The 13,669-nt window shown below is 45.0% G+C and overlaps 1 protein-coding gene across 14 annotated transcripts in view; it reads left to right on the top strand.

Moving 5' to 3' along the window:
* The window catches only part of ELAVL2 (ELAV like RNA binding protein 2), a 168,459-nt gene extending 163,176 nt beyond the window's left edge, over positions 1-5,283 (top strand). For 11 of the 14 annotated variants that reach the window (XM_080987895.1, XM_080987893.1, XM_080987890.1 and 8 more), the window contains one exon: positions 2,421-5,283. In XM_080987895.1, coding sequence (XP_080844021.1) covers positions 2,421-2,751 — 331 coding nt within the window. In that variant the 3' untranslated portion in view covers positions 2,752-5,283. The remainder of the gene's footprint in view (positions 1-2,420) is intronic. The other 3 variants (XM_080987894.1, XM_080987900.1, XM_080987888.1) reach the window with 1 other exon arrangement.
* Positions 5,284-13,669: the final 8,386 nt, after the last annotated feature.

The following is a 13,669-nucleotide window of genomic DNA, read 5'->3' as shown; positions in this document are numbered from 1 at the left end:
TTGCAGGTCTGCATTTTTAAAGAGAGACCAGTATTTGGATTTCTAATACCCAGTTGTCTTAGGGACACTTTTGTTCTCGCTTTTGTGACTAAGGCAAAGTTTGACCAGTCCGCAAATGCCACATTGAGTGTCCCAGCAAGAAGGAAAGGTGTGGACAACTAGAAACTAAATAATGTGTCGCTGTTAATCAGATGTGTCACTGTTAACATCTCACTAGGGCAGCAGGGGTCCGACTAGATACTGCACCATATGACAAGGGGGATCGATAGTTCACAAGGCTATAATAAAGGAACAAAACAAAAATATTCAGTAAATGGAAGACTGGCATCTCGCAGCTGATAAGTTCACTGCAGAAGAAAGGATTGGATGGTTATAAGAGTACAGCCTACAAAAAACTTAATTTTATTAAACTTCTTTACAAAAATATTGACACCAGTGCTAAGCCAACATTTTGCCCCCTTGGAGGAGCTTTTCCCTTCGACTTTTGTGTAGTGGCAAGGTGATTTCCTGAGAAAGCGAATTGGTGGGAATGGCTGCAATTTGCCTCATTTTTACGTACGAGGAAGCTGAAGGATACCTTTGTTTTTCTTCTACGTAAAAGTGCTGCTCCTGAAACTTTCACACTGGCTTCCAAGCGCTGACACTTTCAGCGCTTCTCAAATGTCTCCTGGCTTTGAGGCCACTCATGTGTCTAAAAAAGACTGGAAGGAGGCCCACCCCAAGCTGAGAAGTGTTGAGCCACAGCAGGTGGCCTCCAGGAGACGCGTAATTCTTTCATGCTTCACCACCGAGCACATTGGAGACCCAATGCAAGCAAAGAGCAGAATAGTCTTGTCGAAGGGGATCCACAAAGCCTGGCGAAAGCCTTAATGATAATTCCTTGCCATGCATTTTTCTTGAGTTGGGCTCGTGCGTCCTGCACTCTACCTAGTTTGAAAACTGCTGTGCCGCAGCAATGAATGTTTGCAGAGGAGCCAACTCCTAGGGGCCGAGATCCCTTCGCCACCACCTACCCCCCAATAAATAATAATAATAATAATAATAATAATAATAATAATAAATTTTATTTATATCCCGCCCTCCCCAGCCAAAGCCAGGCTCAGGGCGGCTAACAACAAACAAATAATCAAACAATCAAATAATCCAACATTTTAAAACATTTCATTATAAAATTAATTAAAATCAATTTAATGGCAACCGTTAAGCAAAGTTCTGTGCAGGTTGCCAGAGGAGGGAGTCAGGCTGGGCCCTCACCAAAGGCCTGGTGGAACAACTCTGTCTTGCAGGCCTTGCGGAAAGATGTCAGGTCCCGCAGGGCCCTAGTCTCTTGTGACAGAGCGTTCCACCAGATTGGAGCCGCAGCCGAGAAAGCCCTGGCTCTAGTTGAGGCCAGCCTAACCTCTCTGAGGCCTGGGACCTTCAGGATGTTTTTATTTGCAGACCGTAGGTTCCTCTGTGGGGCATACCAGGAGAGGCGGTCCCGTAGGTACGAGGGTCCTAGGCCGTATAGGGCTTTAAAGGTTAAAACCAGCACCTTAAACCTGATCCTGTACTCCACCGGGAGCCAGTGCAGGTGGTATAGTACCGGATGAATGTGATCTCGCAGCGAAGACCCCATAAGGAGTCTCGCCGCGGCATTCTGCACCCGCTGGAGTTTCTGGGTCAGTCTCAAGGGCAGCCCCACGTAGAGCGAGTTACAATAATCCAGTCTGGAGGTGACCGTCGCGTGGATCACAGTGGCTAGGTCAGGGCGAGAGAGATAAGGGGCCAACTGCTTAGCTTGGCGGAGATGAAAAAATGCCGCCTTTGTTATAGCTGTAATCTGCGCCTCCATAGAGAGGGAGGTATCGAAGATTACACCCAAACTCTTAACGGACGGTGCTGGCACTAATTGCACCCCCGCAAGAGATGGGAGTTGCCCCCCCAATCCCATATCGTCCCGTCCCAGCCAGAGGACCTCTGTCTTCGAAGGATTTAACTTCAACCGGCTTCCACGTAACCATCCAGCCACAGCTTCCAAACATCTGGTCAGTGTGTCTGGGGCCGAGTCCCAAAAACATTTGAAGGAGCCAGGGCCTCCTAAAGTTGATGGCCACTGCAATTCAAATGGTGTGTGTGTGTTCTGTGTCACGCGATCGATTGTGTGTGGCAGGACTTACCTGGCCCTCCCCAATATTTCATTCGCATGCTTTGCAGGCGCTGAAATCAATGCATACTTGAGGCACAAAACTAGGCAGAAAGGCTCTCAGTTTAAACTTGTGCAGCATGCTGATACCATGTGGAAGTAGACTGCATTTTTAAATTCATGTTCTGAACTTGCCTTCTCCTTAAAATAAAAAATCTCCTTTTTGTCTTTCTCTTTCTTTCTTTCCCCTTCTCTCTCTCTCTCTCTCTTGTGTTTGTCCCTCTCCGTTGGTTAGTAGGTTTTCTCCAATGACCATTGATGGAATGACCAGTTTGGCTGGGATCAATATCCCGGGACATGCGGGGACCGGATGGTGCATTTTTGTTTACAATTTAGCTCCCGATGCAGACGAGAGCATCCTGTGGCAAATGTTCGGACCCTTCGGAGCGGTCACCAACGTGAAGGTCATCCGCGACTTCAACACAAACAAGTGCAAAGGCTTTGGATTTGTGACTATGACAAACTATGACGAGGCGGCCATGGCTATCGCCAGCCTGAACGGATACCGCCTTGGAGACAGAGTTTTGCAGGTCTCGTTTAAAACAAACAAAACGCACAAAGCCTAATGAGGTGCCCTCGGCCCAGTTTATATTTGAAAACTTATTCGACAAAGGCAAGTTAAAAGAAACTTTATACATTAGTAAATGTCTTTGTAAGTCAGTGTTGAGATGGGGGGGCGGGGGATACAAGACTAGCATCCTAAGAAATATGCGAGATTTTTTATTGCTAGTATTTGAATTAAAAAAAAAAAACTTCTTAAATATCTTATGTTTGAATATGGACAAGAGGTACAGGGTTTTTACCTGTCACAATGCATTCTATTGCCTTCTTTGAAGAAGGCGGAACCTTTTAAAATGTTTGAGCTTAAGGGAAGACGATTTCTTTTACACGACTGCCTTGAACCTGTGAGTAGTTAATTGAGGCTTTGTGTTAACGATCCTTGAGTTAGTTTAGTCTTACGTTGTGTTTGATTTACACTTTAATGCCTTGCAGTTTAGTCTGTTCAAGAAAAGTGTTTCGAAGTTTACATTTTTATTTATAAAGTTTGAAAGTATTTATTTTGTAATTATTATTTGGGTCTGGGGGAAGGGGGGTGGTGCATTATAAAAGCTTATTGTAAGATTAATGGAGAACTTTTCGTAAAGCAGTACCTTGCCAAAGAGATAAGAGCCTCTTTGATGTGGGTTTAAAAAAACAAAACAAAGCATCTATTTTTATAAAAAAGAGAAAATTTGGAGAAACTTTTTACAGGTCCTGGAACAAATATTTTGACTTGAATACTTTGAGAAATCTCTTCATATGACACCTAGTGAGCTTTTAAAACTTACCAGGAAATTTGCAGTGGTTGGGGGAAAAAAACACTTTAGAGAGATTTATGATGTAGAAATTCTTTAGAGATCTTTGTTACTCAAGAAGTTGGAATCACTGAGAAATGCACTGCTGGTTTTGATTTTGTAATCGTTGGTGCAGTCTCTGAACATCCTGGTTACTATGTGATAGGTGGCTCACATTAACTTGTGTGGTTTTGAAACAAAAGGAGAAAAAAAATTAAAAGTATATAAGAGCAGGCAAGAAATTTAAATTAACTGAGATAGGGGAAAAAAATCTGTTCTTCCTATAGAATTCCCTTCAGATAGAGCTCATGGTGTTTAGTGATGTACTTCCAGTATTGTTTGAAGAATTGTTTTGTCTTAAAAAATAAAATAAAAAGATGTTTGCACACGGTTTGCACCAATGGCAGACCAGGAAAGAAGCAGTCTTGCATTGGATATATTTGAAGGTATTTTGAAAGTTACGTTCAAGGCTAACACCTGAGCTTTGTGTAATGTAAATAATATCTTTTTTGTTTTATGAACCTCTTTTCAGCTGATAACTTTTGAGTTTCCTTCTGGTTTTTTCGTTTTCCCTTATTTAACATGCCAAGTGATGTTCAAAATTCTGAATGTTTTTGTATGTTTCCTTTTCCTTTGTATAAATGGCATTAAGATTGTTACTTGAGGTCTGCTTAATTCATTTCTGTTGTCCTGAGGACTTGAATTTACAGTGTATCAGATACGTTGCAAATTTTGTCTGTAGATAGTCTAGCTTCAGCTGTTTATGGTGATGCTACATTTTTGTTTATAAATATGTTTGTGGTAAAAAAAAAATGAGTATAACCATAGGTTTTGAACAAATTCCTTACATTTTTCATACCAGAATCATAAATACCTGTATGCTATTGAAATTTAACTTTGTATGACGCTTAAAAACACTTATTTGGGGAAAATAATAAAGACTTTACCATGTATGGAAGAAATTTAAGGTCAAAAAAAGTACAAATATTTTCTGATTAGCATCTAGCTTATAATAAATTTTTAAAAAGCTGAAGGCCAGCAGAGCCTTTTCCAGGATGCACTGACAAACTATATAGATCCGTCCTGCTTTTTGTATAAACTGAGATGCTCATTTGCTTCCCCTTAGAACCAAGCAATGTGCTATGCATAACATTCTTGTACATGATATTTGCAGTTGCTTTCCGATTCTTATTTTTTAAGAAAAGAATTGTAGTTATAAAATTTTCAGTATAGTACAGTACATTAAAAAAAACTGTGAGAGAATAAAGTGTGCTAAAGTGACAAACGACTTTTCTCATGCCGGACTCATTCAATGCTCTTCGGATCAATTGGCGTAATCCTAATCCCACACTCGTGTTGGGATCCGCATTAACACAAATTCCCTGTGCTTCAGAAGGTGATGGAGTTCCATGGTGGTGATGGTGGTTGGGGTGGGTCCAGCACCTGATACCTGCAACCTTTACCGCTTTATACGACTATAGTGAAAATCAAAATCAAAAATCCACTCAAATAAGGGGCATTGATGAGAAGGCATGTGTCTGTTGGGCTTCACTTTGCACTGTTTATCAGAGCACTTAATAAAATGTAAGGCTGGTATTTATTTGAAGTTGTACAGTATGACTTAATTCACATCTGTTGGAGTAGAAAAAAAAATATATTCTGTTGAGTATTTAAAAAGAGGCTGTACATGTTTTCTTTTGTGTTTGGATCCTTTGTACTTTTTCATGTTCAGTACATCAATAAACAAAAGTTGAAGGGAAAGAACAGTGTGGTACAGCGGTCTTTACCCATTTTTGTTTATTTTTTGAGTATGCTGTCGTGGGCATAAGAGTAGTCTCTCTCTCTCTCTCTCTCTCTCTCTCTCTCACACACACACACACACACACACACACACTGGTTTGAGGAAAGTGGGTGTTTCAGTCCCACAAACTCACATGCAGCCACAAATCGGGCAAGTTTGCATCCTGATCTTCCCAAGCGTTTTCTTCAAGATGGCAGGTGTTAATACAAGCTAGGAAGGGGGCCTAGAGAAGTGGATGTGATTACATACAGTGTCAATCTGTGTTTACAGTATTGAAATAAAAACTGGTATTTTTCCCTGCTAACCCCCGAGGCAGTAGAAATTTCCTCTGGTGAGCACCTGAGTGGCTGTCTGCTGTTTGTAAAAAAGCAGAGTTGAGCCTGAAGTCAAAGCCAGGAAGAGAGACAACAATGGCAGATGTTATATTAGGCTTATATATGTGGCGCTGTGGGTAAAACCTCAGTGCCTAGGACTTGCCGATCGTATGGTCGGCAGTTCGAATCCCCGTGGCGGGGTGAGCTCCCATCGTTCGGTCCCAGCTCCTGCCCACCTAGCAGTTCGAAAGCACCCTTAAGTGCAAGTAGATAAATAGGTACCGCTTTATAGCGGGAAGGTAACGCCGTTTCCGTGCACTGCGCTGGTGCTGGCTCGCCAGAACAGCTTCGTCACGCTGGCCACGTGACCCGGAAGTGTCTCCGGACAGCGCTGGCTCCTGGCCTCATAAGTGAGATGAGCACGCAACCCCAGAGTCGGTCACGACTGGCCCGTACGGGCAGGGGTACCTTTACCTTTATATTAGGCTTATATAGTACAGAAGTATCCTTTCTATTTAAGGCTTGCAGGTCTTTCCTAGAATAAAGAGTGGAGAATGTATGGCGATGTGTTGGTGCTATTTTGACCGTCATAACAACTTTTTTACACTGAGTCGAGAGAAGCAGCAGAACCCGTCCCCCTGCTCAATTTTCTGCAATCTCTGCATGGTGGGGAGGGTCTAAGAGATAGGATGGATGGGTGGCTACCATGCCGAGCCCCTTGAACCTAGGAGTCTAGTGGACGTCGGCAAGCGCAGTCAACAAGGAAATGAGCTATCGCCTCGCTCCATAATTGTTAAAAATCTGAGATAGGGCTGGGCCATACCTGGTTTTCAGCATTCTTATATGTCACCAGCTAAACATCGTGATATATCGCGATGTCTGAAATAAAGATGGAGCTACGCAGAGGCATTGGCTGGCTTCACAGATTTCCCCGCATCGTGGTTTTTGCCGGCGCTGCTCTTGTGATTTGCTGCCCCTTGCATAAGGCAGGAGATTGCTGAGCCAGCAGAGTTAACAAGGGGTGCAGGAATCAAGAGAAGCATTGGCTGGCTTCATGGTTTCCCCCACGTTGTGATTTTTGCATAGCTCTCTCACTCTCTCCATTTTACACATACACACACACACACACACACACACGGCTCTCAGCATATTGCCAGGTCAAAAATTATGAAACCGTTATCACAATATGGACCGGTTTTGGATGATATATCACACAGCCCTAAGAAACACCATGATTCGTGATATACAGTGGTACCTCACTTCTCAAACGAAATCCGTTCCAGAAGCCCGAAACACCCGAAAACCGAGGCACGGCATCCCATTGGTTGCAAGAGCTTCTTGCACTCAGCTGAAGCCATGTCGCGTGTTCAGGTCCCAAGAAACGATTGAAAACGGAAGCACTTACTTGCAGGTTTTCTGCATTCGACAACCAAAACCATGTCAAAAATTAGGAAACTGATATCACACTATGGAGTTCAAATCGGTTTTGGATGATATATCGCCCAGTCCTAATCTGAGATGAGCTAAATATTGGGAGCGGAGGAAGCAGAGGCAGAGGAAGGAGGCGGCAGGGGTGGTCCGCCCCGGGTGTCCCCACTGAGGGGGGTGACAAAATGGCGGGCAGCACTCACCGCAGGGTCTTCAGCGCCGTGGGAGTGATGCGGTGGCTTGGGCACCCACAGGCTCTGCGCTGCCCCAAATGGTCCGCCCACTGCCTCCCCCTCAGCTGTAGGGCAGCTGAGTGGGAGGAGGCAGGCAGACTCCGCGTAGGCCCCGTGGAGAGTCCTGCCCCAGCTGGCCCTGCCCCACATGCAGCTGGCCCCGCCCCTGGGCGCAGGGCACACACACCGCTCCAGGCTCCCAATTGGCTTGCTCCGCCACTGGGAGGAAGCTGTCTTTACACACACTGTTAATTCATCAATCTCATTGCGTGTCGAGGTCCCCAAGCCACCCCCCTAAATAAATCACAATTCACACAAAAAGTTTTGTTTAAGGTTTTTGGCATAATTTTGGCCACAACTTTATTAAAATACATAATGTGAGTGGTTGCTTAGGCGTTGGTTACGACTATCTGCCCCCACGCCCAGGGACAGAACTGACTTCCGGATTCCAGCGAAAACCAGTAAGGGAAAACAATATTGGGGAGAGACTGGGGCCGGGCACCATACTGTCACCCCTCCCCGCAGGCTCCCAGGGGCTTGCGCGGCCCTGGCCCCTTGCTGGGGATACGGACAAATGTGTGGCAAACCCCTGGATTCCTTTAACGGAATTCCCTTGTAGCAGCAGCATTGGAGGGACAGGCACAGCCAACCACATCCCCTCCACCAACCAAATTTTAACCAATGCCTAACCGCAACCTTACAAGTTGTGACGATTTGCTACGCAGTAGGCAAAAACCAAATGGCACCAGCCAATCTGCCAAATGGACAAAATTCCTACCAGGCCCCTGCCCCAAAAGCAGACGACCCCATGACAGGCATAGCAAGGTCAAACGCAACAGCCCTAAATTAGGGAGGGTGGGCGGGTGATCCGATGCACGCAGCAAAAGAGACTGAAAAGAGCTGCGTGCCATGAATATATAACCTTCGAGCCAACCCACTAAATGGTAACATCAAAATCTCCCCAACAACCCAAATTGGCCCAATCATAGCCCTGGCCATCCAAACGGCCCCGCCCAGTAACCAAGAGGGGGTGTCCTGTTAGACCCCACCGCAACACGTGCTCTCCATGAAGGAGAACACAATTTATGGTCTACACTGGTTGACTGCCTTTCCCTCTTTTAAAACAAAGTTTCAGGCAGAGATCTCTCCTTGTGCCAGGGGTTGAACTTCAGACATTCTGCACACACACTGTGTTCTACCACTGAGATAATCCTTACCCACTAAAAATGTTCAGTACTGTAAAGACAAGAGATCATTTTCATCTGAACGTGAATGGCTTGCTTTGTAGAAAGGTGCTAAATTACAGCGCTCCTTGTATTCATATGTTGATGTGTGCATGAACTGCTGCAGACATCTGACTTGTACTTGCTATTTATTTCATGTTTGTTTACCATCAGCGTAAACCCATAGCAGTGTGTGCTGAAACTGGGACTGCAGTCTTTAATCAGCAGGTTAATAACTAAAGCTTTCATATGATTATGAAGTGGTAGAGGCCACTTCTAATTAGATGGAAAGCTGAGGATATTCTTTTTTTCCTGGCGGTGTGTCAGAGTGATAGGAAACGAAAAAGGAAATATTGAAGATGGCCTTGGTTCCAAACACTGAGTGGCAGCTTTTATTTTGAAAAAAGTGTAAGATGTCTTGCACCCCCTTCACTATACTAAAAAACAAAGAACAAATTATGTCTATGATCAGAATTCTAGTTTGCCATTCCAAATGTTCATCTCTTGAAAAGAACAGAATACAACTTGAGAAGAAATGGGAAACATCAGCTATAAAAAGCTTGGGGGAGTGGATCATCTTTCGGGGGCTGGGAGAAATGGTTTAAAGCATTTGGAGCTCTTTAGCTTAACATTGTTGAGATTTTGATGTAAGTGGTTTGAATAATACATTTTAACACTAATGCTTGTTTATTAAATGAAGCTGCTTGGCAGCCGCTTTAGAAAATAGTAATTTTATTTATTTAACGATGTATGTCTTTTTGGATTATTTAAAGTAGTTTACAGGGCTTTTTAAAAAAATAAAATAAAAATCTAGCTCAGTAGCATTTCACTTGCATAAAACTAAATAGATCTTGACTAGTGAAACAAAAACATGAAATCCAGCTAGCAAAGTAAAGGAACTCCCCCCCCCCCTTCCAAAATCTCGTTTCATTTACTCTCTCTTCCAGTTATACCATTACGGTTACGGCAACAGATCCTTTCCCTTCTTAATAAACCAGGGGTGTGGAGCGCATGGCTCTTCAAAACCAAATCTCCCCCAGCCAATCTAGCCAGTGGTCAAAGATGATAGGCGAACTGTCTGGAGAGCCACCAACCAATTCTAAACCACTGCAGTAAATGGGTCTCATCCAGTGTTCATTAACTCCAGAACGTCACCCGAAGGGGAAAGAAACTCCCACTTGTATAAACATGAGCAATATCTCCCTACTTTAACCCCAACCCATGGATAGGCAAACTAAGGCCCAGGGGCTGGATCTGGCCCAATCGCCTTCTAAATCTGGCCTGTGGATGGTCCGGGAATCAGCGTGTTTTTACATGAGTAGAATGTGTCCTTTTATTTAAAATGCATCTCTGGGTTATTTGGGAGGTCTGCCTGGTGTTTTTACATGAGTAGAATGTGTCCTTTTATTAAAAAAGCATCTCTGGGTTATTTGTGGGGCATAGGAATTCGTTCATTCCCCCCCTCCAAAGAAAAAAAAATATAGTTCAGGCCCCCACAAGGTCTGAGGGTCAGTGGACTGGCCCCCTGCTTAAAAAGTTTGCTGACCCCTGCGCATTGTCTCTTACTTTTTTCAGTATTCATAATTTACAGAAATCCCTGCCACAAGGTGTTGGCAAATACAGTAAAGAGAGAAAAAGAGTTGCCGCCTCAAAGTTCTGACACATATGCAAAGCTTTCTTATAGGCTATATTGGGGGTCTTTCCCCCCCCCTCATTTATTTTGGGCACAGCCTTTGTCTTCCAGCTTCCTAGCCTTGTAAAGGGATTCAGTAAAATACTCTTTGTGGTGCAAGAGAGATCCGAACCTTGGACTACCCAAAGATGGGCAGGCAGTCAACTGTGCCCACCAACCCAAGTCCGAGTGAACCCACCTAAATAAATCCACTTGTCGGGTGCTGGGATTCTTGTAAAGATGTCTGTATGATGTGGCTCTCGCCCACATTTCCACTTGTGCCATGTCTAGAAGGGTGCAAGCTCTTTTCCAGTGGAAATCCCTCTCTTTAGTAGTGATAAAGGTAAAGGGACCCCTGATCATTAGATCCAGTTGTGACCAACTCTGGGGTTGCGGCGCTCATCTTGCTTTATTGGCCAAGGGAGCCGGCGTACAGCCTCCAGGTCATGTGGCCAGCATGACTAAGCCGCTTCTGGCGAACCAGAGCAGCACACGGAAACACCTATTTACCTATTTAAACACCTGTTTACCTATTTATCTACTTGCACTTTGACGTGCATTTGAACTGCTAGGTTGGCAGGAGCAGTGACCGAGCAACGGGAGCTCACCCCGTCACGGGGATTCGAACCGCCGACCTTCTGATCAGCAAGTCCTAGGCTCTGTGGTTTAACCCACAGTGCCACCCGCGTCCCTTTAGTAGTGATAGATTGGAACCAATGGTAATCCGGGGAAAACCCAAATTGCTGTTTTCTCCAGTTGGCAATACGAAGTTTGTATTAGGGCTGAGTGATATCTGGCTTTCAACATTGTGATATACCAGGCATGTTCAGCTCTTTAGAGACTGCAGTCTACTCCCAGTATTATAAAACTGGCAGTGATCTACCCATTGTCATTGCCCATAGTTGTTGAGCTTTTGGGGGTGGGGGAGAAACCAGAGTTGTTTTTTTGGCATGGGGGAGAGCGATTCAACTTTTTGGGGAGAGGAGTTCATTAAGTCACAAGCCAAACTGTCTGCTCACCGTACATCTTCCCCAACTCTGCCAGCGACGCAGGGACTACAGCCTTTCAAAGCAGCGGTGCCGATGGGACAGAGCGCCGGGGGCAGGGCGTGTATCAATCACTCAAGAGCAATTGGACGATCACTTTTTTAACTACCACGATTGACGGGGAACACAGTACAAAGTACTGCTTAGTGAACACGAGAGGTCTACATCGTACACCATCCATATGTCAGACCAGCTCACTCTTTACCTCCTTTCTTCCTCCCTTGATGGGGAAAAGAGTCTCGTCTGCTATTCAAGCTAGATGGCTAAAAGGATCCATTTCGTTGGCTTACGTTTCCCTCTACCTATTGGAATCAAGGCTCACTTGGCCAGGCCTAGGGCAACCCCTGCGCCCCTGTCCCTTAATTCCTCTCTACAGTAGATTGGCAGAGCACCCATAAGGTTGCCACATTCCACGGCGGGTGGCACTGTGGTCTAAACCACTGAGCCTCTTGGGCTTGTCGATCAGAAGGTCAGCAATTCGAATCCCCGCGACGAGGTGAGCTCCTGTTGCTCTGTCCCAGCTCCTGCCAACCTAGCAGTTCAAAAGCATGCCAGTGCAAGTAGATAAATAGGTACCGCTGCGGTGGGAAGAGAAATAACATTTCCGTGCGCTCTGGTTTCCGTCACAGTGTCCTGTTGCTCCAGAAGCAGTTTAGTCCTGCTGGCCACATGACCCAGAAAACTATCTGTGGACAAACGCCAGCTCCTTCAGCCTGAAAGCGAGATGAGCGCCACAACCCCATAGTCGCCTTTGGCTGGACTTAACCGTCCTTTACCTTTACCTTACATTCCTTTATCACAACATAATTGACACCTCCCCTGAGGCTGCCTTTTGCAGGAGGCCATTACAGTATGTGCTTCCAGTTACCTAAACAGCAGCTTTCTATTTCATGGTTTCATAGGCACATCCCAATTTGGCCTCAGCTTTTATGGGGTCTCCAGAAAAGGCTTACTGTGAAAAGGTATTTCTGGATCCTGTAAAAGCTGCCGTCAAGAGCCCACTCAGGCCGTCAGCAGCTGTTTCTTTTGTGGTACCGCTACTGTTGTATGTATTTTCTGATAGTTTCTTCATCATACTTTTCTACCTTTCTTACCAGGGAGTCTCAGTGAATCTTTTAGGCAACATTTTCCTGTTGAAATCCGCCCCCCCACACTATACTAATACCAAATCTCCTTGCTTTCTGGCTTGTTATCTAAAAACTGAGGGAGAGAGGAGCAAGGAGGAGGCAAGATGACAGCTTCGTGTTTGAATCGTGGTTTTTTGCAAGCTTGCAATGTTGCCTATTGACTGCCAGGTGGCACAAAACCTGACCCCCAATCTTGGCGGCAGCTTTTACAGGATCCAAAAATACCTTTCGCGGTGAGTATCTACTGAAAAGAAGGCAGGTGACAATACAGTGGTACCTCGGAAGTTGAACAGAATCAGTTCCGGAAGTCCATTTGACTTCCAAAACGTTTGGAAACCAAAGCACGGCTGCTGATTGGCTGCAGGAAGCTCCTGCAGCCAATCGGAACCCGCGGAACCCGCATCAGACGTTCAGGTTCCAAAGAGCGTTCGCAAACTGGAACACTCACTTCCGGGTTTGGGGCATTCGGGGGCCGGCCCTTAGACTTTTTTTTTTTTTTTTTTTGCATTTTGTTTGTTTGTTTGTTCATTAGTGGTGCTGCCAATTCAGTGCAGAGTTATATCTCACATCAGGCTGGAGTTTTGCAGAGGAGAAAGGTATTTCTTTTGTCATCACAGTGGTGCTTCTGGCAAAGACCAACCAATTACCCGGTGGAGTACAGGGTCAGGTTTAAGATGCTGGTTTTGACCTTTAAAGCCCTATGCGGCCTAGGACCCATGTACCTACGGGACTGCCTCTCCTGGTATGTCCCGTGGAGGACCTTAAGGTCCACAAATGACAACATTTTCGAGGTTAGATTGGTCTCAACTAAGGCCAGGGCCTTTTCAGTACTGGCCCCGACTTGGTGGAACGCTCTGTCACAAGAGACTAGGTCCCTGCGGGATTTGACATCTTTCCGCAGGGCCTGCAAGACAGAGCTGTTCCACCTGGCCTTTGGTTTGGACTCAGTCTGACCCTTATGTTTCCCTCACCTTATGGTTTTGATCTATGGGCTACTTTTAAAATGAGGCTGCATTTTAAATTGCATTTTAACTTGTATTTTAAATTGGTTTTTTTCCCCCCTGTTATGTTTTTACTGAAATTTTAATGGTGCTAGCCACCCTGAACCCAGGGAGGGCACGGTATAAATAAAATTTATTATTATTTATTATTATTACTTGGATGGAGCCAAGGAGCCAATTCACACATGCAGAACTTCAGGCATGAGAGTAACTGGGCCTTGAGCCTGGCTGCTGACAGCACTCCCTTCCAGCCTACGCACATGAGTGCAAAAGGTGAGCGTAGGCCCAAAAGCGATTCGATTATA

Source organism: Podarcis pityusensis (assembly GCF_964106645.2).
Source record: "Podarcis pityusensis genome assembly, chromosome: 17".
NCBI lineage: Eukaryota > Metazoa > Chordata > Lepidosauria > Squamata > Lacertidae > Podarcis > Podarcis pityusensis.
This window is presented reverse-complemented; position numbering and strand designations above follow the sequence as displayed.